Raw genomic sequence first — 25,960 nt, forward strand, 5'->3', positions numbered from 1 at the left:
TTTAGTTCTCATAAACCTGGATTTCCCAAATCATAAGACCTCCAGGTTTGAAAATCGGAAGCAGCGCTGCCCACAGAAACCTTGCATTTTCTTTTGCCTCACTTTGCAAAGTCTCTGGATGACTCTAAGGGAGGATGCTGGAGGGATGCTGCGCTGGGGGTGGAGAGGGCCAGCTCCTCTCCCCCTGCTAAACAGGCGGCTCTTCCTCGCGAGTAAAGGCGCCCGGGGCGCAGGAGGAGAGCCGCGCGGGCTGTTCTCGCGTCCGGCCCCCGCACGTAGCTCAAGCGCATCCGGGGCAGCCAGCCGCTTCCCGAAGTGGCGGCGCCTGCGTGGGTCGGAGCCGCCGCACACGTGGGGACGGTCCGCGGCTGGCTGGCTCGCTCTTCCCGGGTCCTCTGCGCCGCCCGGGCGAGACGATGGGCAAAAGCAAGCCCAAGCGGGTCCGCAAGTCGCCCTTTTCTCCGGCGGGCAACGCCACCGAGCCGGAGGGGGAGGCCGCAGGAGGGGAAGGCTGCGCGGCCGCGGAGCTGCTGGAGAAGGTGAGGAATTGGGCTGCGATCCTCGGCGTCTTCTTTACTCGCAGGGCGGGCTGCTGCTCGGAAGCGCGCCTGGGGAGGCGGAGGCACCTAAGTCCTCCCGGGGAATGTGTGTGTGTGTGTGTGGGGGGGGGGTTAGTTTTGGGTTTTTTTGCTTTTGTTTTTTGAATGCAATGTACGAGTCTGGTCCGGCCCCCTCTGCGGCCCGGTGGCTGCTCCAAGGGATTGCAATTTGCATTGCAAGCCGCGTTCCCAGCTTGACCCGGAAAACAATCCCTGCCTTGCTCGGTGCTTTCTTGCAAAAGTTGCGGCTTGGCTGGAAGAGAGCGGGGAGGCTCGACGCGATTTGCAGCCCAGATTGATCTCCCCACCCCTCGGTTTTTATTTTGTTGTTTTGCTAAGCATCTTCGCGTTGCAAGGGGAAATCTTTTCTCCACACCCAAGACTTGATTTCGAGGAAAGCGATGACTTGGGCTTTAAGTTGTCTCTGAAAAGTCATGCTCTGATCTTGAACCATTCCTCTCTCCCCCCCCCCCCCCACACCTACCCCAACTCGCATGCATGTAGATTTTCTGTAGACCAGAGGTGAAACAAATGGACCTTGCATCTGTTGAGGAGTACTTCTATTAAGTGTATTTTAACGTATGATGTTTTGCCTTTCCCACCACCTTGGGCTTTTGCAACAACAAACCATTTATGAAAAATATTTGTGCCGCAGCAAGCAAATTAAAAATGATACAAAACACATAGTTGTTTACGCGAGTGGTTTGCTGCTGCAAAGAGCCATGGCCAGGTGATTATGTTTACGAAGGGAGGCCTGTTACCATATAATGTCTCTCTGGCTCTGTCCATGAACCTAACCATTTACAAAGAACTGAAGGATATATCCCTACTCGGAGGAGTTTACAATCCAGATATTGAGACAAGAGCCCTATCCAGACATGCTGTACTAGTGTAGAGCTGTCTGTACACTCACACATGTGTTTGTGTGAATGACCACCTGTGTTCATTTTAAAAGTCAACCTGGATACAGGCCCTTCAAATGCATGGTACAGATACGAAGTGTAGTTCTTCTTGACCTACATTCATCATAACATGTGAATGACTGTACCTGGCTACAGATCTGTACCTATGTACACTGGACACTCGTTGTACAAGTGTTGAACATAACGTGGAATCCTTGTTCTAGGGTTGATGCATATGGTTATTCACACAGAAACATGAACATGTAGACAAACATATGACCAACATAGCAAGGTCATTCACACAATCAAAAACTACCCAGGTTCTCCTTCTACTTTGCTTCCACGCAACCAAAAATTGGGAGCACTCACAGCTCCCAAACCTGGGTAGAACACCATTTTTGATTGTGTGAATGATCTCAGTGTCTGAATAGGATTCTAACCCCTTTCAGACATTGCATTGTATGAGCATAAAGATGTCATAGGAACTTGGGAAGCTGCCATATACTGAGTCAGACCACTGGTCCATCTAGCTCAGTATTGTCTACACAGACTGGCAGCAGCTTCTCCAAGGCTGCAGGCAGGAGTCAGTCCTATCTCGGAGATGCCAGGGAGGGAACTTGGAACCTTTGCATGCAAGCATACAGATGGTCTTCCCAGGGTGGCCCCAAGGGGAATATTTTACGGTGCTCGCATAAATAATAATAATAATAATAATAATAATAATAATAATAATAATAATATGATTTCTATACCGCCCTTCCAAAAATGGCTCAGGGCGGTTTACAAAGAGAAATAACAAATAAGATGGCTCCCTGTCCCCAAAGGGCTCACATTCTAAAAAGAAACATAAGATAGACACCAGCAAGAGTCACTGGAGGTATTGTGCTGGGGGTGGATAGGGCCAGTTACTCTCCCCCTCCTAAATAAAGAGAATCACCACGGTAAAAGGTGCCTCTTTGCCCAGTTAGCAGGGGTAGCATGTAGTCTCTCATTCAAATGCAACCAGGGCAGACCCTGCTTAGCAAAGCGGACAATTCATGCTTGCTACCACAAGACCAGCCCTCCTTTATACATACATGTCTGTACACATGTATGTGTTTTTGTGTGAAATGTTTTCATTTAAAAAGTGAACCTGAGTACAGGACCTTTCAAATGCAGGGTTCAGATTGGAAGTGCGCTGCTGTATATTCCTTGAGCACAGTTGTGAATAACTGTACCTGCCTTCAGACTTGCACTATACACCAGTTGTATATGGGCTGAGCTTAACATGTGACCAGGGCTGTGAGTTTTTTAGCTGCCGTTTAAACCTGTGCAGTACTCGGCTGTTGAGTTATAGCCCTTCCCTTGCGGGGTTTAGGCCTGACTGGGGGTGGTGCGGGGTGGGTTGCACATGATCCTGCAATCCGCACATGGATTCTGCACTATCTTGTTGTGAGCTCCCACCTGCAGCGTTCTAACACCCCTCTCTGCAGCTTCAGCACCACAGCGCGGACATGAGGGAATTTGCCTGTGCCAGCATTTCTAAGCTCCTGCAGCAGAAACAGACGATCCCAGCCTTTGTGCAGAGAGATGTTGTCCGATGTTTGGGTCCCTTGCTGCTCGACAAAAGCCTAGTGGTTCGAGAGACAGCGGCAGGCGCTCTCCGGTGAGTGACGGAAAATCTCCAGGGAGCAGGACACAGAGGCCTCGGCTTCAAACGGCCCTGTTGCTGCTTTAGAGGTTTCCAGGGATGCACAGACATTTGATGAGTATCTTGTGCACTGCCTTTGGTCCAGAATGTATGAGCGTTCTCTTGCTGATCAACCCAAAGGTGCTGTAGATGTTTCTTGGAAGCTCACAAGCAGAGCGTGGCCTTCTCCTGTTGCTTCCCCCCAGTTCTTTTTGTTGAGAGAGGTACTGGCTCTGTTTAGCTCCAGCCAGGAGCCATTGATAGAAATGTTCTCCGCAAACCTTTCTAAACCACTTTCCCTTTGAGAATCTTAGAATGTCCCCATGCTCTGATTTCGACTGCCTGTTTTACTGTGTGAGTCCCGTACCAACCTCGCATCTGGCGAAGTGGGTTGTAAGCCAGGAGAGCTTATGTACAGAAGTACAGAAGAACAGCCCTGCTGGATCAGGCGCAAAGCCTATCTAGTCCAGCATCCTGTTTCACACCGTGGCCCACCAGATGCCTCTGAGAAGCCCACAGGCAAGAGGTATGTGTATGCCCTCTCTTCTGCTTTTGCTCCCCTGCAACTGGTATTGAGAGGCATTGTGCTTCTGAGACTGGAGCTGGCCCACAGCCACCAGACTAGTAGCCATTGATAGACCTGTCCTCCATGAATTTGTCTAAGCCCCTTTTAAAGCCCTCCAAGCTGTTGGCCATCACCCCATCCCATGGCAAAGAATTCCATAGATTAATTGTGCACGATGTGAAAAAGTACTTCCTCTTGTCGGTCCTAAATTTCCCAACCTTCAGTTTCATGGGGTGACCCTTGGTTCTAGTGTTGTGAGAGAGGGAGAAAAACGTCTCTCTGTCCACCCTCTCCACTCCATGCATAATTTTATGCACCTCGATCATATACCTCCCCTTAGTCGCCTCTTTTCCAAAGTAAAGAGCCCCAGATGCTGTAGCCTTGCCTCATAAGGAAGGTGCTCCAGGCCCCTGATCATTTTAGTTGCCCTCTTCTGCAGCTTTTCCAGTTCTACAATGTTATCCTTAATATATGGTGCTCAAAGCTATGCAGTGCTCCACATGTGGCTGCACCATAGATTTGTACAAGGGCATTATAGGCTGCTTCTCATGACAGCTAATGGCGCAGCGGGGAAGCAACCTGCCTAGAGAGCAGGAGGCTGGTGTGTTCCCCAGAATATGGGAAACCCTCTATTTGGCAGCAGCGATATAGGAAGGTGCTGAAAGGCATCATCTTCTACTGCGCAGGAGAAGGCACTGGTAAATCCCTCTGTATTCTGCCAAGAAAACCACAGAGCCCTGTGGTTGTCTTTGGTAGAATCCAGGAGGGGTTTACCATTGCCACCTCCCGTGCAGTATGAGATGATGCCTTTCAGCATTTTCCTTTATTGCTGCTGCCTGATAGAGGTGTTTGCCATCCCAGTTGTTTATCGAGATAGGAGGAAAATCCTCCTGTCCAGTGCAAGCCTTGCAGATGATCACTGTCGGTGCCTCCGACCTTGTTCTACTCACACACGTTCACAAAGCTGGAGTGTGCCCAGCTCCCAAACCTGGGGAGGACGCTTGTGCTACTCGATGAATGATCGTGTGAAACAGTGTTCCCCCTAATATTTTACATCCGTGTGCAGAATGAGTTTTGTCCTGGGTGGAAGTATCAAGGCAGTGTGTGCAGATGTGCGTTCAGAAGGGGACCTGCCTGATTCAAATGGAGTGGGAATTAAAATTAACTGAGCAGACACACAAAAAACCTGTGAGCACGCACACATGCGCACGCCTTAGAGGGAACACTGGCGTGAAATAGCATTGTATTAAACCACCTTGTTCTCTTTTCAATTAGTCCATTAGTGCTACCTACTTCTTTGCAAGAACTTTATGGCTGTCATCGTTACAATTCTCCTCCTTCATTTCGCTTATTTGTTGTTAATAAGTAATGAAAAATGGCAATAACGGATACTTTCAATTTTGGTTTTATTTATTGTTAAATGCCTGTAAGCGTCTGATCCAGAGCTTCTGGTTTGCGTTACAGAAATCTCAGCGCTTGTGGAGGGTTTGACGTTTGTGATGACATGGTCACTAAAGATGTGATGACTCCCCTTGTTGCTCTGCTGAAAGAGGTATGTGGGTTTACTAGGAAACGGATGCCTGCAGTGCCCCGATCTTCCCCGCTTCTTCAGGTCCTTGATTGCACCTCTACTAGATTACAAATAAAATTCTTGGGTCTCTCTAATTGCAATTAAGGGAGCTTTCCTGCCAGCATTCGTTTTTGTCTGCAGCTCATGAGCCAGCCTGTGAACACATGAATCTGCCTTCTGCTACTTATAGAGTAGAGAGTTAGCTGCCTTATACGGAGTCAGACCCTTGGTCCATCTAATGCAGGATTGTCTACACTGACTGGCAGCAGCTCTTTAGGGTTTCAGGCGGGAGTCTCTCCCAGCCCTACCCGGCAATGCTGCCAGGAATTGAACCTGGGACCTTCTGCATGCAAAGCAGATACTCTACCACTGAACTACAACCACTCCCACCCTCCTGGCACAGGTCTTTGCCAGCTTTGCTACCTGAGAATTATTTTAACTCGAAATGCCAGGGATTAAACCGGGGGCTTCCAGCATGAAAAACCTGTTCTTTAGTAATGGCCCTGGTGGGAGACGACAGGTGAATGCATCTCCCTTTTCTCTTGTACTCTTCCTGCTGACCCTGCTACCAGCTCCTTCTTTTTCTGGCGTCAAAGGGCTATTGGCTAATCCCCTAATGGGGACTACACTTTGCCACATGGTGCTCACTTGGCTGACAGATGTGGTTGCTCTAGCTGAGCTGGTGAGTATCAAATGACAAAGCTGCACCTGTATGCTCCTTTTTTTTTAAGCCCAAGCAAGGAAAAGTCTGGCCAAAAAAATTAGAGGATGATTAATATGTTGCAGACAGGGTCGGTTCCAGATTTTGTAAGTCTTCGGCCCAGTATGGGCCCTCTCTAGGAACATAGGAAGCTGCCATATACTGAGTCAGACCATTTGTTGGTCTAGCTCAGTATTGTCTACACAGACTGGCAGTGGCTTCTCCAAGGCTACAGGCAGGAATCTCTCTCAGCCCAGTCTTGGAGATGCTGCCAGGGAGGGAACTTGGAACCTCAGATGCTCTTTCCACAGTGTCTCCATCCCCATTCCGTGATCCGGAGGCTGGGGAACCCCAACCTTGCCTGCCATCACCGTTTCAGCATTTGCCACTTCAGATGATCACCGCTGTAACTGTCAGCAGCGTAGGGGGAAGATGAGTGGGAGGGTAGAACTTTCAGACCCACGTTGGACACTCTACTCAGGGAAAGGGTTCTTTTCTCATAACGTCCGAATCTGGCTTTTGAATGCTGTTTCGGGAACCTGCACATCAGTCTCCTCTCCACGAGTAGGTAGTTTCTAAGCTAGCTTCAATTTATCCCGCTTTTGATATTGGGTGGTGTTGGTTTTTTGGTCTGTTACCGTCAAAACAGTGCCGGGCAGGACTTGATGAGAACAACGGCTCCCTGAAGGAAAGCAAAGAGCTGAACAAGAATTACATTGAAGACATTGCCAATGAGGCAGTTCACCTGCTGTGGAACATCTGGTAAGCTTCAGTCTGGAATAGTCGGTTGGGTCCCGTCCCCCTCCCTGCTCTAGTTGAAGGTACAAAGGGATAGTTTCAGATATAAAACTTACGAACTGCAAAGGAAGAGATCTCCTCCTTCATCCGATAAGACAAAGGCCTCACCCATGACATGCTCTTCCTGCCTTTAAGGAGAAGTTTGTTTGTTTGCTTGAAACATTTAATATATCGCCCACTCCGAAGACTTGGAGTGGTGTACAAAAACATGCAAACAAGGCAACATTAAAAATTACATTCTAAATTAGAAACTAAAGTAACTAACAAAAAATAAGTGAAGTAAACTACAGGGCAAAAGCCTGGCGAAAAAGATAAGTCTTCAGTAGAGATTTGAAGATCAGTAAGGAAGGGGCTAAACCAGTGATTCTCAAACTTGGGTCCTCAGATGTTATTGGACTTCAACTCCCATAATCCCCAACCAAAGGCCACTGAGGCTGGGGATTATGGGAGTTGAAGTCCAATAACACCTGAGGACCCAAGTTTGAGAATCACTGGGCTAAACGAATCTGAACGGGAAGAGAGTTCCAAAGAAGTGGGGCAGCAACCGAAAAGGCCCTTTCGCGAGTCCTAGAGCCCCAAATCTCTCGGAAATCAGGGACCAACAAAAGGGTCATCTGAGATGATCTAACCAGATGGGATGTTACTGGGTGTGAGAGGCGGGTCTGTAGGTGGACAGGCGCCAAGCTCCGCAAGGCTTTGAAGGTCAGAACTAGGACCTTAAATTGAACTCGGAAGCAAATGGGCAACCAGAGCAGTGACTGCAGGAGCGGTGTTACCCTGTCATATTTTCTGGCACCCATGAGTAGGAGAGCTGCTGCATTCTCAACCCGCTGCAGCTTCCCGATCGTCCTCAAAGGTAACCGTAGATGGAGAGCGTTACAATAGTCTAAACGGGAGATAACAAGGGCGTGGGTCACTGTCATTAATGCCTGCCGATCAAGGTAAGGGCGTAATTGGCGAACCCGATGAAGCTGGGCAAAAGCATTTCTGGCCACAGCCTCCACCTGCTCTTCAAGCAGGAGGCGCGAGTCCAAAAGGATTCACAAATCACGAGCAAGCTCCTTTGGGGGCAGCACCACCCCATCTTAAAAAAAAGGTTCACATCCAGCTGTTGGTCGGTATGAGGGCTGAATGTTGCCTTCCAAAAATTCGACTTTAAAAAACATTCCTCAGCAGGTAGAAATCTATGCATCAGATTTCTCGTACCAGGCTTTTATTTTCTCAACGCCATCAAGAAATCGAGGCCACGATGGCTGGGGATGATGGCCGTTGTAGTCGAGCAACATCTGGGGACGCCAGGTTGAGAAGCCTTGAGATGAACCCAACCAGGCTGTGTTCGTGTGTGTTTAATATTCAGTGGGCTTTTTGTCTGGATTCTAATTTTTTAATTGCACCAATACAGCTTTCTGTACTGGTGCCAAGATGAATAAAACTGTAAATCTGACGTAGATCTCTCCGTGGGCTGCTAGGCTTTGCAGGACTATCTCCTAAATCTCCTTTTGTTTCTTGGCTTAGCGAATGCAACGGTACGGCCGTGTCTATATTCAATAGAGAAGGATGTTTGGATATCATGCTGCAGTTTCTGAAGAGGTTTCATACAAACCTGGGCCTGGCTATTGCAGTGGGTGAGTAGAAGAAAAGGGATTCTATTCAGTTGTTTTGCTTTCAGCCGACCAAAATCCAGTGCAGGTGACTCTTGATTCTCGTTGCTGTGATGAAAGTGTCCATAAACTATATCAGTGGCTGCAAGCCACTGGCAACTTAGACTAGGAGGGATGGGGCCAGAGCTCACTGGTAGAGCATCTGCTTCGCATGCAGAAGGTCACCGATTCAGTCCCTGTCAGCATCTCCAGGTAGGGCTGAGAAAGACTCCTGCCTGAAACCTTGGAGAGCTGCTGCCAGTCAGTGTAGACAGTACTGAGCTGGGTTGGACCAGTGGCCAGACTCTTTATAAGGCAGCTTCCTAGGAATTGAGATGGTTTACTTGAGTTAGTGGGCCAACGGGGAGCCTTCATGAATGCCAGTTGCAGACCTGCACTAGAGCTCTGAGACAGAGCAGTGTTTATCAAGTGCCGCCTTCCTCAGGGGAGGGGCAATATTCATTTATTCATTCATTCATTCATTCGATTTCTGTACCGCCCTTCCAAAAAATGGCTCAGGGCAGTTTACACAGAGAAATAATAAGATGGATCCCTGTCCCCAAAGGGCTCACAGTCTAAAAAGACACACAAGATAGACACCAGCAACAGTCACTGGAGGTACTGTGCAGGGGGTAGATAGGGACAGTTACTCTCCCCCTGCAAAATAAAAGAGAATCACCACGTTAAAAACCTTGCCAAGTTAGCAGGGGTTATAGCTCCCTGGTAGAGCAGCATTTTATTGGAGATATCCAGAACTGAACCTGAGGCAGGCCAAGGTCTCTGGTTCAGCCCCTGACATCTTCTGTTAAAGGAATCCCAGGTTTCAGAGCCCTGAGACTTTGAGGAGTCTCTGCCAATCAGAACAGACAATACTGCGATAGAAGGACCAATGGTCTGACTGGGTGCAAGGCAGCTGCTTAGGTTTGTATTTTCCCTGGTTGCTGCTACATAGTGGGCCAGTATGGATGATACTGTCCCTGCCCACGCAGTTAGGAAGAGAATGCACTGAGCGTGCCCCATTGGAACACCCACACCCTTCCAGATTGTGTGGGTGGTGCCAGGGTCATCCATATTGGCTTAGTGATGTGGGAAACTGCTGCTACTACAACAAATATTTGCATTCCTACAAATATTTGCATTCCGTTTTCCAACAAATGTTCCCTAACCGGCTTAGGTTAAATATAAATAACTAAAATATAGTCCCCTGTCCCCAAAGGGTCCACAGTCTAAAAAGGAACAAGACAGACACCAGCAACAGCCACTGGAGGGATGCTGTGCAGGGGTTGGATAGGGCCAGTTCTCCCCTGTAAGAGAATCGCCACTTTAAAACGTGCCCCTTTGCTCAGTTATCTGGGGTCAAAACTGTGCTTCTGTATCCCTGGGAGAAACTGTGCTTCTGAATCGTTGCTGACCTCTGCAACCTTCACCTCAAAATCTCACTACCTTGGTTTCTCTCTCCCTTCGGCTTCAGAAATGTAAGAATGACGGCTAAATCGCCTGTGTTCCCTCCTCCTCCTCTGTGTGGAGCTTTGGCTTAATACCAGGGCTGAGGGGTGAACCCCTTTCTCGTTCACATACAACATAGCAGGCCTTCAGGAGGCCCTGGTCTCACACAAGACATACGGGTCCTTCTGAGGGAGTTGCTGTCCCCCCCTCGTTGATGGAACCCGGCTGACCAGTGAGTCTCCACAACCACCTTGACTACAGGCTCGGGGCTTTCAGTTTCTCCCTTTGCTTTTTCTTCAGTTGGCTCTCTCATAACAAAGTCCCTGCCAGTGGCAGAAGTGAATTTTCTGTTGTTGTCAACCCCAGCTGTGAGGCATAGCCAACTTGGACACAATCCGTGACACCTCTGGGCTTCTGTCTGTTTAAGAATATCATTCACCAGCCCCTGCTAACTTGCCAAAGAGGCACCTTTTAACGTGGTGATTCTCTTTATTTAGCAGTGGGAGAGTAACTGGCCCTATCCACTCCCAGCACAGTACTTCCAGTGACTGTTGCTGGTGTCTATCTTGTGTGTCTTTTTAGATTGTGAGCCCTTTAGATTGTGAGCCCTAAGGTAAGAGGTTCCATCTTACCTTATTTATTTATTATTTCTCTGTGTAAACCACCCTGAGCCATTTTTGGAAGGGCAGTATAGAAATCAAATCAAAATAAATAAATAAACAAATGATGGCTGTAACTTTAAAGGCTCGTGCAACAAGTTCCTTGGGTACCACAGGGCTTCTGAGGACCTTTTCTGGCCAAGTGCAGTCTCCTGAGGTATTGAATCTCTGGAAGTGGCCACTGGTGCATCATGTGGAGGTCCAATTGGTAGAAAGGAAATGGAAGGAGAAATCAAGTACAGGTGGTGGCCGGTGGGGGGGTGGTGGAATGCGGACACATGTTCAAGAAACTCCTTGCCTGAATAAAAATTTGCCATGCTTTCTCTGTCTCCGCAGCGTTCTGCTTACAGACGGTGACGGAAGATAACTCGGACTTGCTTTCATCCTTTGATGCTTCTGCACGCCAGGTGTTGGAAATGATAATATTATCATCGGATAAAACCATGGAGCATGTTCTCTTGCAAACACTGGTGGCAGGTAGATTTCAGCTGCAGACTTATTTGTGTCTTGTATATTTATTTACTTTTGCGGCTTGGTATTGCCCTGTGTATTTTAAGTGTTCTGTTGATCAGACTTGATCACTCATGTCTCCCTTCACCTCTCTTCAGGTGTTACATGGAACATAAAAAACACTCTACCTTCTGGTCACCAGGCGAGCACTGTGAATGCCATCCTGAAGGTTCTCTCAGAATGTTTAGCAATAGATGCGGGCGAGGTGGTTATTCGGATGAAGGAAGTGGAAGCAGAAAGATTAAAAACCTCTGTGGAGCCGGGAGCTGAGGCAAATGCGGGTGATGGAGGCAACACAGTCCTTAAGGAGGTTGAGGAGATGGAGGAAATGCCTAAAAGGACCACCAGGAGCAAAAATGACATTTCAGATCTACTTCCTGTAAGTGTGTGGTTGATGGTTGTTGACCCGGTTCTAGATGTCGCAAGCAGTGCTTTGTTGTCTGAAAAGTGGGATGCAGTGGCTTAAAGCAGCCAGACATTTCCTGTGGCTTCCAGTATGGAGTCCGTGGGCCATAGTTCTAGGCATCTTGGAGCAGGCTGTGGTTCATCTACGGTGTCAAATTCTCACAGACAACCCCCCTTTATTATTATTCCCTAGGGTTGGAGTGGCCAAGCTGAGGTTCTTCATTTGTTGTTGGGCTACCATCATCCACAGTGTGGCTGGGGATGATGGGAGTTGTAGTCCTACCCTAGCCATAGCTGAAGGCCCATCAGATCTGAAAGGTGGAGGAGTGGGAAAGGTTGTAAAGTTCCTTACCTGCATTTGGCACCAAACTCCATCCTCTCATCTTGCTCCCCTCCATCTCAATTACCCCATGGGCTCTCTAGCTGCTAGGACATACTACCCAATTTGGCTTCTGTTGACCTTCCTCCCCCCCATCTTTCTCCAGCTTTCTTAATACAATAACTACCATATTTCTTTTTTACATCAATTCTCTGTCTCACAAGGAACACTGCGTTACGGAGACAGATTGAAGTAAGAGCTAGATCTTGTAGTTTCAAAACAAAATGGGGGAAAGATCATTCTTTGTCCCGTTTGGGGTCCATATTGCCCATATTTTCTTTCTCTTTCTATCCCTTGCTCCCATTTCCTAGGGGGAGGGGTCCTCACAAAATTGCTTGGGAGCAGCATTCCCTCTAACAGGGAATTCCAGATGTTGTTGATTACAACTCCCAGCATCTCCAGCTGTGATGGCTTTTGGCTGGGAATTATGGGAGTTGTAGTCATCAACATCTGGGATTCCCTGTTAGAGGGAACACTGCTTGGGAGATGGAAAGAAATATCGCTTCTTGGTCTCTTTTGCGGGCTGAAATCCTCTTCAGAATTGATGATATAATACCGTCCTGTTTTTGCAGAGAACCTGGTCCATAGGTCTTAGTCGACTGTCTGTTTTGTTCGTTACATGTATATTCTGACCATAACTGGCTCTTGTGAGCGTGATTTACAAGGCAAACGGATATAAACAAAAACAGTTAAAACAACCAGAAGCAATTGTTAGTCAGGTCTTCTCTAAGGGAGGCACGGGAAGCTTGTAGGGGAGGCGGATGCAAGGGACAAATCCCCATCCCACCCTCAGGATTATCGTTGAGAGCTAAGCTCATTTCTTGGGTTTTGTAGCGCAGCAAGCAGGAACTGAAAGAAGCATCAGCTTTACTTCTGGCACAGCAGACAGCCCTGGAAATCATTGTAAACATGTGTTGCAATGAAGGTATGTACATATGTCTCTTGTTTGGGTGGAATCCTTGGGGTTTTTTTTAAGGGGGGGGGGACCCCCAACAAAAACCTGGCTTGTACTAGAAGTAAGGCGCTTCCCAGAACTTGCAGCAGAGGGACAGGCGAGATAGCAAGACCCCTCCCACCAGTCTAGCCAGGAACAGCTACAACTTGGTGTCTCCAGGCCCATAGCCAGCCTAAATGTTTGGTGGGGGGTGGGGGGAGCAAAATAGGAAGGGCAGCTTGTCTGGCTCCCGTCTGTCTTGAGTGCAAGCCATTTTCAGTTATTTTAAAAACTTTGTAAAGCATTTGGGGTTGCAGGGGGAAATGGAGCTGGGGGGCAGGCCCACACTAGCCTGCCCACTACTATCTACGGGTCTGGGCATCTCCCCTCCCAGAATAGCCTCCCTTGGTAGCCATTCCATTTGGCTGAAGTAGAGAAAGAGACGAGGCTTCTTTCCTCTCAGAACGGCCACCTTTCAGTGATCTTTGCACTTGGTAACTTCCATTCTGTAATAGCCTGGAAGAGTTGCCTATTTCCCCCTCTCCTCCCTGTTAGTATCATGTCGTGTAACCCCTTGTTATAAGCTCTAGATCAGGGCTGCACAGCTTTGACCCGCCGGCTGTGATGGGACTACAATCCCATCATCCTGGGCCACAGAGGGCGATGCAGATGGGTGGCTGGAGTTGCCCAGATGTCAACTGTCTTGAATGCTTTGGCAGAAACGCCTTATGTCAATACAGCAAGTCAGAGCTATATTTTTTTTTTGAAGTGTTGAGCTCCTCAAAGGTGGTAGGACTACAACTCCCATCTTCCCTAGCCACAGTGGCCAAAGGCTGGAGCTGATAGGAGTTGTAGTACGACAGTGTCCGGGGTCCCACGTTTGAGAAACCCCGTAGTAAGCGAATGAGCTCCTTTCTGAGATTGTCTTCCAATTCCTGGGCTACCTTTGCAGACCCCTCGGATGATGAGTGGGAAGAGCTGTCCAGTAGCGACGAGAGCGACACCTTCATTGACAACAACTGTGATGAAGGCGAGAAGCTGCTGTCTCCCCTGTGCCTTTCTGCTGAGGTCCACACAGCCCTTATGAACCACCTTGTTCCAAAGAAGGTACAATCCCTTAAGCGTCTCCTGTCTTTCCTAACTCCCTCCTCCATGTGCCAGCATCCAGGTAATGAGACAAGTAATTCCATCTTCCCAGTAGGGTTTTGCCCTTGTGTTTCTGGAATCGCAGCGCTCAACGCGACATGAAAAAGCACTTTTGTGATAGGGCGGGATGGTTTCCTGTTCATTTATTTGGGTCAGAAATACCACAGGGGGCTCTCAGACTGTTGAGATTCTGTAAAGTGCTGCTTTGCATCCTGGACAAAAGGTCTGTTGTTTGGTAGGAATAAAATGTACAATTGATCATCGTTGGGAATAACTGTATCCAGCTTGTGGACTAGATTTGACATCTTTAAAGAAGAAAGGTGATGCTCTTGGGTCAAAAATTCTGTGCACAGTTCCTCATTCTGTGGGCTTTCGGTGCTCTTGCAGAATTGGGGAGTACACACAGCCCTGATAATAGTCTTAGGAATATAGAAAGCTGCATTATACTGAGTCTGACCATTGGTCCATCTAGCTCAGTATTGTCTACACAGACTGTCAGGGGCTTCTCCAAGGCTGCAGGCAGGAGTCTCTCTCAGCCCTATCTTGGAGATGCCGCCAGGGAGGGGATTTGAACTTTCTGCATGCAAGCAGGCAGATGCTCTTCCCAGAGAGGCCCCCTCCCCTGAGGCGAATATCTTGTAGTGTTCACACATGTAGTCTCCTATTCAAATGCAAACCAGGGTGGACCCTGCTTGGCAAAGGGGACAGTTGATGCTTGCTACCACGAGACCAGCTCTCCTCAGTACGTACTTGTCTGTACACATGTATGTGTTTTCTTTTTAGACAATGTGATAACATCCCTGTTCTTTTTTTTCTTTTCCAGATACTTGAAAAAACTGCTTTCCCTAACAGCACGGCTGTTGACATCTGTACAAACAATCCAGCCTGGAAGCCACTTATTAAAAAGTAGGGGTTGTTTATTTCTTATCCAGTTTGGAGTCTTATTAATTTGACCGCTACTGGAAAACGGAGATTGCTCTAGTCCAAAGGTTCCCTTTCTTTGGTCCCCTGGCCTCATACGACTACAACTCCCATAATTCCCCTGCCACCGTGTCCAGAATGGGAGCTGTACTCCAACAAATATATGGAGATCCAGGCTTGGGAACCCGTGGACTAGGTTGGTCAGATCAGACAGTGTTGGTCTGAGCTAGCAAGACATACTCTGATTTGAATTGAGTTTTATGGCTTCTCATACCTTTTTCTTTTCTAAAAATTCTATTAGTACGGCTGGCCTGCATCCGCGGTCTCAGCACCTGTGGTTTCGCGTATCTGTGGTCGAGCAGTGCAGACCTGACTTCGTTTTCAGCGGATTTGCAAATAGTCAAATAGTCAAAATTCGCCTATCCGCGGTTCCTGGGTGGCCAGAAATGATTCCCAATGTCATTTCCGACCACCGGTTTGCAGAATGGAGCCATTTTGTGGCTCTTTTTTTAAAAAAAAAATTGCTTGTGATTTTTTTCATGGAAAATCAGAGGAAGACAATCCTGAGCTAGATAGACCAATGGTCTGACTCAGTATATGGCAGCTGTATATGAGAGGAGAGCTGGTCTTGTGGTAGCAAGCATGACTTGTCCCCATAGCTAAGCAGGGTCTGCCCTGGTTGCATATGAATGGGAGACTTGATATGTGAGCACTGCAAGATATTCCCCTCAGGGGATGAAGCCGCTCTGAGAAGAGCAGAAGGTTCCAAGTTCCCGCCCTGGCAGCATCTCCAAGATAGGGCTGAGAGAGATTCCTGCCTGCAACCTTGGAGAATACCATGCTGCCAGTCTGTGAAGACAATACTGAGCAAGATGGACCAATGGTCTGACTCAGTATAATGCAGCTTCCTATGTTCCTATCATGGTACGGTACTTTATTTAACTTATTCCTGCCTCCTCCCTGCTTTTTTGCCCTTGTTTTAACCTTGGGGGACCTAACCCCACCAATTCCCATTGACTTAAAGTTTCGTTATCCGCAGTGGTAGGCCAGAACGGAACTCCTGTGGATAATGAAAACCATCTGTAAAGTTATTTTAAAAGCTAAAAACAAAGAATTATTAAAAAAAACCTAAAGAACCTACTAGATATAACCCAAGATGGAGCATTAAAAAGGTATGTTTTTAGTTTTTAAAGAATACTAAGGGAGCGGGCATGGAGAAGCTTTTCAGGGAGGGTGTTCCAAAGCCAAGGGGCCACAACCAAAAAGGCCCTGTCTCTAGTCCCTGCCAGCCAGATCTCTGTTAGTGACGGGGCCATGTGCAGGGCCTGAGATGATGAACGGGGGGAATCAAGGTGGGATTGTACCACCTTGATTTATGACTTTGTAACTTTTCTCTTTAGAAGAGGCACTCAATGAACATTTCATACAGTTGGATTTTCTTCCAGGCTTAACATGGTCCAGTACAGAGCCCTCACCTGCCTTCACAGCATCTTGTTGGTGTCTGATGTAGATTGCCTTGGAGGAGCTTCAGTGCTACAGGCACTGGCACAGCATCTGTCGCAGCTGATCTTTTCTCAGCCAGGTATAATTTTTAGGCCAATCTGAATCATATATATATTTTTGGACAGTATATAACTGTTGATCTCAGTGACATTTATCTCCCAAGTTGGTGTGTTGAGAGCCAGTGTGGTGTAGTGGTTTGAGCAGGGGATGATGGGAGTTGTAGTCCAGGATCACCTGATGAGCAGGGGATGTTGGGAGTTGTAGTCCAACATAGAGATATGAACTCCTGGGAGAAAATGGGGCGGGAGGGGGAGACACTTTTTGGGGGGATGGGACTTTGAGGTTTTTTCCAGGCCTTTGCATCTCTAGTTGGAGGCACTCTAACCCCTGGACCTTGGGGCCCCAGTCCGTGGCCTCCAAGGTCTGAGGGGCCTCCAAAATGGCTGGGGGGGCGGGCCTCCGGCAGCCACTCTGCCACGCCAAGCCTCCATTTTTTAATTTCAGCCGCTGTGCAGACAGAATAATAATAATGAAAACCCAGAGTTTGGGTGTGGCAGGAGGCCCCCCAAAAGTAGGCTTTTGGGGGGCTCGCAGTAGGGGTGGTCCGGGCGCCAAAATTGCCTAGGTGCACCCCTGTCTCTAGTCCAGCAACATCTGGGGAGCCAAGTTGGAGAACCCCTGGGTTAGACTTAGAACCAGGAGAGACCTGCAGACGAGCCCCTGCTTAGCCATGAAGGTGGCTGGCCTCCCTCACAAGGTCACTTTGAGGATAACATGCAGGGAGGAGGACCTTGAACACCTCCTGAGCTCTGAGGAGGAGGGCAGGCTAAAAGCAACGTTCTGAGCCTTGAACCACATTTTTGCTTTTGCAGAGTTTTCCAAACTGACGGAATTTATGGAAGCTGTAACCAGTGCTTTGAGGGCTCTCTTGCAGATGTTGGCGTCTAATAATATACCTCAGGTGAGATGGCTGGTCTCCCCATTAATTCATCGGGTGTGCTGATGGGAGTGGGCTGGAATTCTTAGTGGCAGGAGCCACCAAAAGAGGAGCAGAGGTGATCTCCGCTCAATGATCCCAACAAATGCATCCCTTTTCTTGCTTGTATAGTAGTGAATGGCAGTGGTTCATGGGAAAAGTGAAGCATTGCAATGAGGGTAGGGGGAGAGAGCCGGGGGTGGGGAGCAGAAAGGATTGCTAAAAAGAGAAAAGAAAATACAGTAAAGTGCCCTCCCGTGTTCCTTGGGTCCCCAGCAGTCCTCTAGTGTCCCCCAAAGTCAAAAAATCAACGAAAATCACGGTTTCCCCCATCATTTTTTGTCAAACTGAGCTACAAAATGGCGGGCAGAAATGACCATGGAGGTCATTTCTGCCCACCCCTGACCCGTGGATATGCAAAAATTAACCTTTGCGGGGAGGCATTTGTAATCGCATATGCCAAGGTTGGGTGCCAATTACCTAACCACAGATTCGTGAAATCGCAGGTGTCGGATCTGCCAATGCTACGGTTTGCCTGTGTATGTGCATTTCACTAGTATATGTGCCCTGCTAATCCAGTTCCTTGTACGTGAACCCAGGCTGGAAAATTGAACCTCTGAAAACATGCAGAGGATTTCCCCTTCCTGTCACCAGTGGTGAGCTGAGTTGCTGTGTGTCCTCTCTTTTAAAAGTTGGACACCCTGAACGAAAAATATTTCCTCAACACGTCATTGAAAGCCCTTCCCCCCTCTTTTCTTCTCAAGGTTGGTTTGATAGATTTAGGATGCACAAAAGGAAGTACTTTTTTATACAGCATAGATTTAATCGATGGCATTTTCTGCCACAGAATATGGTGGTGGCCACCAGCTTGGATGGCTTTAAAATGGTCCTAGACAAGTTCATGGAGGACCGGTCTATCAGTGGCTACTAGCCCTGATGGCTATGGGCTACTTCCAGGCTCAAAGGCAGAATGCCTCTGACTACCACTTGCAGGGGAGCAACAGCATGAGCAGGGACATCCCCATCTCTGGCTTCCCAGAGGCATTTGGTGGGCCATTATGGGAAACAGGATGCTGGACAAGATGGACCTTTGGCCCGATCCATCAGGGCTGTCTTTGTGTTAAAAGTAGTAAGAGGCTGAGTAGCTGGTGTTTTTTAAATTTTATTTTTGCATCTTTATTCTTTCAAACAGTGCATAACTCCTGAGCAGCTCATGACTTTGTGCGAAGTGGGTATTCATAGCAACAACGTTGGTGTTAGAGTCAATGTCGTTAGCATTCTAGGAATCGCTGGCAGCGTGCTGGGAAAAGTAGAAGATTCAGCTGAAACACTGAAGGTAACTCCGCTACCGATGGCGATCTCTCCAGTGTTCTTTAGCAGTGGTGTTATTGCTCAAAAGATGGTTGTCTTTGGGGCGCTTATTTGGAGTTACATGAATTGTTGTTAATGCCACTGTTACTGCACTTATCCGGATGGTCTGAAGTTTGTTAGATGAATACTAAAGGTAAAGCGTGCCCTCGAATCCTGGCGACCACAGAGCCCTGTGGTTGTCTTTGGTAGAATACAGGAGGGGTTGACCATTGCCTCCTCCCACGCAGTGTGAGATAATGATGTGATTACTTTTCAAGTGGCTAGGTATTGTTCTGCAGCTATCTGAATTAGATGCAGGCAGACTGGTTTTGATTACAGGTTTTTGTTTCGGTGTTGGCTCTATATGGCACTATGTATTATGTAGGTTGATACATAAGATCTGCTCTTTATTGCATTTGTACTGTATTTGTACTGCTGCTGTTGGTCTATGACTAAAATAAATTTATTTATTTATTACATTTTATATCTCGCTCTTCCTCCAAGGAGCCCAGAGTGTACTACGTACCTTTTTCCTGATGTAGGTTAGGCTGAGAGAGAAGTGACTGGCCCAGAGTCACCCAGCAAGTCTCATGGCTGAATGGGGATTTGAACTCAGGTCTGCCCGGTCCTAATCCAGCGCTCTAACCACTACACCACGCTGGCTCTCGATTTTGGGGGCTATTGATTGATTTGTGGGGGGGATTATTTAGTACGTGTTTTCTGTAATTTCAGATGATTGGGAAATTCCTCCTTGAAGTTGCAACCAAGGATCTTTCCCTTGTGGTAGGAGGAGAAGCACTGGACGCCCTCTTCGACGTTTTCGCCGACGGGAAAGAAGCTGAAAAGGCGGCAGAGCAAATTAAATTGCTTTCTGCGCTTAAGGAGTTCCAGCCGGTTTTCAAGGCGCGGGTAAGCCTAGTCGCAGCCTAGTGGGTGGAAGATGTTGAAGCACTAATTGGACTGCCTAGTCGCACCACATATCGTGAAACGTGGCTTTCCGGTCGTGGAACATCGCAACCTAGGAAGCTACCTTATGCAGAGTCTTTCCCAGCCCTCCCTGGAGATGTGGGGAGAGAATCTGGCTCCTGCACGCAAAGCAGATGCTTTCCAAGGAAGAGTCAAACCATTGGTCCATCTCGCTCAGCACTGACTACCCAGACTGGCAGCGGCTTCTCCACTTTTGCAGGCAGGAGTCTCTCTCAGCCCCCTATCTTGGAGATGCTGCCAGGGAGGGAACTTGGAGTACAGCAGTGGCCTGTGTTTCTTATGTTCCTTGAAAGTGGAAAGGGTGTTGAATGAATTCTTGTAGCTAAGCGGGGGAGGTATTTGGCCATTAATCAGACAACCCTCCCCAGTGCCGGACCGCAGAGGTGCGGTTCCGTGCCCACCACTACTGGGAAGAGCATCAGAAGGTTCCAAGTTCCCTCCCTGGCAGCATCTCCAAGATAGGGCTGAGAGAGACTCCCTGCCTGCAACCTCGGAGAAGTCGCTGCCAGTCTGTGTAGGCCATATTGAGCTGGATGGACCTATGGTCTGACTCGGTAGAAGGCAGCTTCTTATGTTCCTGTTGTGTGTACTGGGGTTATTTTTTAATCCTGGTGTCTGATTCTTAGTAAGACTTTGTGGAACGTTGCCCAGTTTGTTTAAGCTTCTCCCAAAGCTGGTGTAGAATCAGGGCCGTGCTAAAAGGAAACATTTGTTTTTCTTTGCATCATTTTACCTTGGCCAGCTGACATCTACGTCTTCAAGGCCTGTATATTACAATTCCTGTTTTCCAGACTAGGACTGTGGTGGCCTTTTGTCAGATTGTTTTGGCCGCAGGTGTTTGTTTTTTTTACATTTATATCCCGCTCTTCCTCCAAAGAGCCCAGAGCGGTGTACTACATACTTGAGTTTCTCTTTCACAACAACCCTGTGAAGTAGGTTCGGCTGAGAGAGCAGTGACTGGCCCAGAGTCACCCAGCCAGTCTCATGGCTGAATGGGGATTTGAACTCGGGTCTCCCCGGTCCTAGTCCAGCACTCTAACCACTACACCACGCTGACTTTGACGCGGAAGAATTACCAGTCCAGTGCATCTGACTCTTTCTCTTTCAAATTGCAGATGCGGAAAGAAGGGAAAGGACTTTACAGCACGGATCAGTTGTGCGTGCTTGACAATGTGAAGCTGAATTTAAGAAGATTTATTGCTTATCAGGAGCAGTTGGAGAGAAAAAAATAACTTTTGTATAGTGAAAAGACTGCAGAATTATATTTTTAATTGTTGTGTTGCTCAGCATTTTAGTCTGGAATTATAGCACCTTACAATGACTGGCAGTGGGGAGAGGAGGGTGGTGGGTCTTCTTTTGAAGCTGAATTTCTTATGGATAAGTATAATGGTTTAAGCCCCTGGTGGCGCAGTGGTAAAACTGCCGCCCTGTAACCAGGAGGTTACAAGTTCGATCCTGACCAGGGGCTCAAGGTTGACTCAGCCTTCCATCCTTCCGAGGTCGGTAAAATGAGTACCCAGAATGTTGGGGGCAATATGCTAAATCATTGTAAACCACTTAGAGAGCTCCGGCTATAGAGCGGTATATAAATGTAAGTGCTATTGCTATTGCTATTGTGTGTGGGGGGGGATGATTGATGCAGTATTCAAGCTGAGTTTGGCATCCAGAGATGCCATATAATTTGATGTAAAGGAACCCTGTTATTGGGTGGGGGGTGCAGATAGTGGGGCACTGGGGACATGAGAATTGCAGGGTTAGGTTCCTGAGGCAGCGGGATGAAAAATGGACTGAAATTGGAAGGGAAGTGTCCTTCCATGTTCTGTGTGTCACCAGCTGTCCAGCAATGCCCCCAAAGTTTTGTGTTTTTTTAATTGTGAAAAATTGTGTTCCTCCCTCCTTTAAAAAAAAAAAAAAAAGAGCCACAAAATGGCTCCTGTGTTCAAAATGGCGGACATTTTCACCCATCCTCAACCCATGGATATACGAGTCTTAACCCTTTAAATGCCTATTTTTTCACATCTACCGAGGTTGGGTGGCAATTACCTGATTGCAGATACTCGAAACTGTGGGTGCCGGTTCTGTGATTAATGAGGTTCTCCTGTAGATTCTTGTTCAGGCATCACTAGGAGTCTCACTTAAGCAGGGTTCCATGCACACTCCATCTCCCTTCCCTGCAGGAGTGTCCACTCCCCATCTTGGTTAAAATAAGCCAGGGTGGGTTGAGTTGTCTGAATTCACTGATCTCAGTTTATTCTCATCTGCCTACTTCAAATAAGTCAAGATCCGTAACTTGCTTCAAACTTTGGGTACAGATCTTGACTTACTTGAAGTAGGCTAAAAGAAACCAGGATCTGTGAGTTGTCATAAAATAAACCTCGGTTTATTTTAACCTAGATGGGAAATGGACCATCACGGGATGGGAAGGGGAAACACCTGCTCCCAAGGCTCAGAGACTTCATACAGAGTCTGGCTTTAACGGAGGCTCTGCATGACAGCTGAACCAGCCCTGTGTCAACGTTTGACAGAATTTCCCCTTAAATCAAGATGGGGGAAAATAATTTGAACTCCTAAGTGCCACCCTTACATTTCTTATGAGCCAGCAGCAGCACACTGTAGGGGCCAGCCCTGCCTGGAACCAAATAACCATTTCAGTCCTGTGAGCATCAGGTGTCCAGGTAAGCCAATGCCGGGGATGTTTCCTGTTTGAAGGCCTACTGTGGATGTAATGGCCCAAGGCAGGTTGATGTGGAGTAGGTAGTGGATTCCTTGTCCCTCCCCATTTTCAGAGCTAATCCTGGTGCAATGTCAGGTCTGTACTGTCTTTAACATTAGCCGTGGTAAGCTCAAGCCAGGGTTTGCAAATACTCTTCTAACCATGGTTGCAAACTCTAATGTTAGCTCACCCTGGCTAACAGTAACAAGGGGAAATCGCACATAAGCCCTCCAGGGCACTTCCTCCTCTCTTAACCATGGTTACAATTGTAGGATCATATCTCTACAGCACGGGTGTACAACTTTGGCCCTCCAGCTGTTGTTCGACTACAACTTCCAACATTCCTGATTATGGGCCAACAGGCTGGGGATGATGGGAGTTGTAGTCCAACAACAGGACTCTGGAGGGCCAAAGTTGTGCAGCCCTGCTCTACAGAGTGTTTGTCTCTGACTTTACTGTCATGATGTAGAACTATCCATGTCCTTCAGGTATAAAATTATCACGGACACAAACATAATATGAACAGCTTAATTCATGCTGGAAAATTATTGAAAAGAAAGTATACTTTTATGTAGTTCTCTGTGGGATCAAATTCGCTGGTAAAGCAATGCTTGCCATACAGAAGGCCCCAAGTTCCCTCCCTGGCAGCATCTCCAAGAGAGGGCTGAGAGAAATTCCTGCCTGCAACCTTGGAGAAGCCACTGCCAGTCCGGGTAGACAATACTGAACTCGATGGACCAATGGTCTGACTCTGTATAAGGCAGCTTCCTATGTTCCTAAGGTAAGCTGTTTTTGTACCATTAATGAAGACTGTGGATTAGCCTCAAATGGCTTGAGCCTTGGGACTGGCTTTGTGCCATCTGTATTGGCTAAACATGCTGCAGAAGCACCCCAACTTACTTTCAGTGTATGGCCTACTCTTTTTAGTGCCAAAGACCCGGAAGATGATACTTCAAATTCCTAGGTGGCAGTGTTGGCTATATAGCTGCAACCATCTGCTGGACTGAGAAAATATTGCAGCTTTTGTAGGTGTTTTGCCAGTTTTTGTCGATATTTGCCAATACTGTATCTTCTTCTCTAAGTGACATGTTGCCCGGGAATTTTCCAACCTTGGCTGTATAAATGATCGATTGCCATTGACTTCTCCTGTTGAGCCATCCCAATAGTTGTGGCTGTTGTCACACTGCAAAAACCGCCCACACCTGTCACCTTGAAGTGTATTTGCTGAACAGCCGGGGAAATATAGATGGCACAAAAGCAGCCTCTTCTGCCTTCAGTTGCTTAAGGGAGTTGGAGTTTATAATTAACAGAAAGCAGAAAGGTAGCAGCCACATTAAACAAGAGTCCTTTGGCAACATTGAGGCTAAAAAGGGTTATGATAGATGCTTCTGCAGGCAAGAGATTACTACTTGGAGCATCTGATGGAGCAGGTAGGTCTTGCCTATGGGCAATTCCAAGGGTAACGGAATCAAACATGTTGCCATTTTTAGTCTACTTGCCTTAAGGAAAGTAAGCTTAGGAGATCACATGACGTTCTGTGTGTATCTCCGATCAACTTCGCAATCCCTGGACCAATATGAATCAAACTGAGTACAGTTGTAGTGAGTGACACATAGGGACACCTCGATACTTTGTGATCAAGTCATCCACCCCAATTCAAGATGGCAGATGCATGAACGTTTGAGGAACAACTGGGCTAACTTTGAGGATGGTAATTACCAAGATTATAGAGAATGGAAAGTAGGCAAATTAGTTCTTACCAGAACAGCTTGTTTCAATGGCTGTAGCTGTAAGAATTGATATTATTGATCCACTAGCAAGAGGATATCTACTTTAAGCCCATATTTTTACAAAATCAAATGTTATAGATAGCGTAGGAACCATGCAAAGCATGTTTGTAATGGAATCAGGATTTTTGGTTATCATTTCTGATTCCGTTACTGGTGTATTTTAAATATTTCAGACACTATAATATCTAAAGGTTCTGTAAAAATATGGCCTTACAGTAGGAGATGTTTTACCAGTGCGTGAGAATATATATTATTGGCTTGAAAAATTGCTTATGGCTAAAGTCATTGAAAAAGTTGTAAGATGCTTGATTCTGTTACCCTTGGAATATGCTCCTCTAAAGTCGATACCACCATACACTTGTCTGGATGAAGTTTTGGTTTCTCTTTTGCTACACAGTAAGGTAAGGGGTTGGAAGCTCTGGGTGAGAGCGAATTTCTTGGTCTGATGGCTCCTTGTTGCTCTGTTTTGTTTGGGTACCCTGCTTCACATCTGCTATCCAGGCAGCAAGTGTAGCACTTATGCCTGCTGACAGGTGCACCATGTATGTGTGCAGCTTGGGAGATTGCATCACAGAGGAGTGGAGGCTTTTGGATGGTCATGCCTTGTTGCATGCTGTGCGCCAGCCACACCTGGATCCTCTGTAAACAAAGCAGGTTTGTACTCTTAACAGTACAATTCTGTGCACGTTTACTCAGCAGTAAATCCTGTTATATTCAGTGGGCTCACTCCCAGGTAAGTGTGCAGTGTTACTACATGCAGCCAATAATATTGCATTCTAAGGTGCCAAAATTGCAAGAAAATAAAATAATCTCTGGTATTTGCCTCTGTTTACAGTTCACAACTTTATATAGCACAGATGATTTCTCTATTGTCTTGAAGATGGTGTATTAGGATAATACAGTAGTTAAGGAAGTATGTTTCCCAGTTTATTTTTTCCAAACAGAATTGATTTGCATTTTTTTAAAAAAATCAAAAAGCAATGTGACCACAGCGTGTTGGTTTTTTGTTTCTAATGAGCAATCTGATGTTTGAAATGGAAGGGTAAAATAAATCACATCAATTGCATAGTAATTTCTTTGTACTCAAACTCTAGGTTATAAAGAATGTGTGAATATATATCTTTAAGTAAATTTCTACCACATGTATATGGTGGTGATTGTATGTTAGGATCTTGGAAAGAGACTGTAGCAAACTGACTCGTAAAAAGTGCCTCAAAAGTGCAGCAATTCACAAACAAACAAATGGTTTCCTGTAGATGAATACACTTTTAACTTGATAGAGTTTGGTTTGGAAAGTGTCACTTAAGCATATGGCATGATTCACCATTTTCTACGAAAGGGGATGCATGTCAGGGTCTTGTCTAACTAGATTTGAAACTTGCTGCATGAATGTCAGAAATGAGTTTCTTCTGGATTCAGGGTGGATTCATGTGAACTGCCTGAAATCAGGAGGCTGAGAAATATTGGTAACTGGCAGTGCATGCTGTTGATGAACTTGATGTCTGAATCCTCCCAACTTCGGATTCCCAAACTCCTCCCGACATTCAGTGTAGGGTACAGGTGGGCATAGGTTCTTGGAAGAATGCCAGGTGATACTTAGGAATCCAGTGCAGGAACCAGACTTGGGTGGGTTCAGACATCACACCCGCTGTGGGCATACTCTGCTGTTTACTCATACTTCCCCAGCGTTTCCCCAGTTTCTTTACTTCAAGTGGATTGTGTGAACTTGCCATCAGTATTATGGTCAACCTTAGGCAGGGATGTAACAGGGTCCCAGTCTAGCTAGTGAACATAAACC

At 47.0% G+C, this 25,960-nt stretch overlaps 1 protein-coding gene across 1 annotated transcript; it reads left to right on the plus strand.

Annotated features, from left to right (window-relative positions):
* Positions 1 to 269: 269 nt before the first annotated feature.
* HEATR3 (HEAT repeat containing 3) lies at positions 270 to 25,228 on the plus strand. Its single transcript, XM_053271318.1, has 15 exons — positions 270 to 539; positions 2,974 to 3,146; positions 5,200 to 5,287; positions 6,655 to 6,767; positions 8,319 to 8,428; positions 10,885 to 11,025; positions 11,157 to 11,437; positions 12,677 to 12,767; positions 13,729 to 13,883; positions 14,746 to 14,828; positions 16,289 to 16,425; positions 17,219 to 17,307; positions 18,515 to 18,658; positions 19,405 to 19,581; positions 20,775 to 25,228. The coding sequence occupies exons 1-15, from the start codon at positions 417 to 419 to the stop codon at positions 20,889 to 20,891; spliced, it is 2,022 nt and encodes a 673-aa protein (XP_053127293.1). The 5' UTR covers positions 270 to 416; the 3' UTR covers positions 20,892 to 25,228.
* Positions 25,229 to 25,960: the final 732 nt, after the last annotated feature.

This window comes from Hemicordylus capensis, chromosome 9 (genome assembly GCF_027244095.1).
Source record: "Hemicordylus capensis ecotype Gifberg chromosome 9, rHemCap1.1.pri, whole genome shotgun sequence".
Lineage (NCBI taxonomy): Eukaryota > Metazoa > Chordata > Lepidosauria > Squamata > Cordylidae > Hemicordylus > Hemicordylus capensis.

Coding starts and splice junctions, on each gene's coding strand:
- HEATR3 (XM_053271318.1), top strand. CDS start 417: ATGGGCAAAAGCAAGCCCAAGCGGGTCCGCAAGTCGCCCTTTTCTCCG. Junction 16,426..17,218: donor GCTGATCTTTTCTCAGCCAG/GTATAATTTTTA, acceptor TTGCTTTTGCAG/AGTTTTCCAAACTGACGGAA. Junction 17,308..18,514: donor CGTCTAATAATATACCTCAG/GTGAGATGGCTG, acceptor TCTTTCAAACAG/TGCATAACTCCTGAGCAGCT.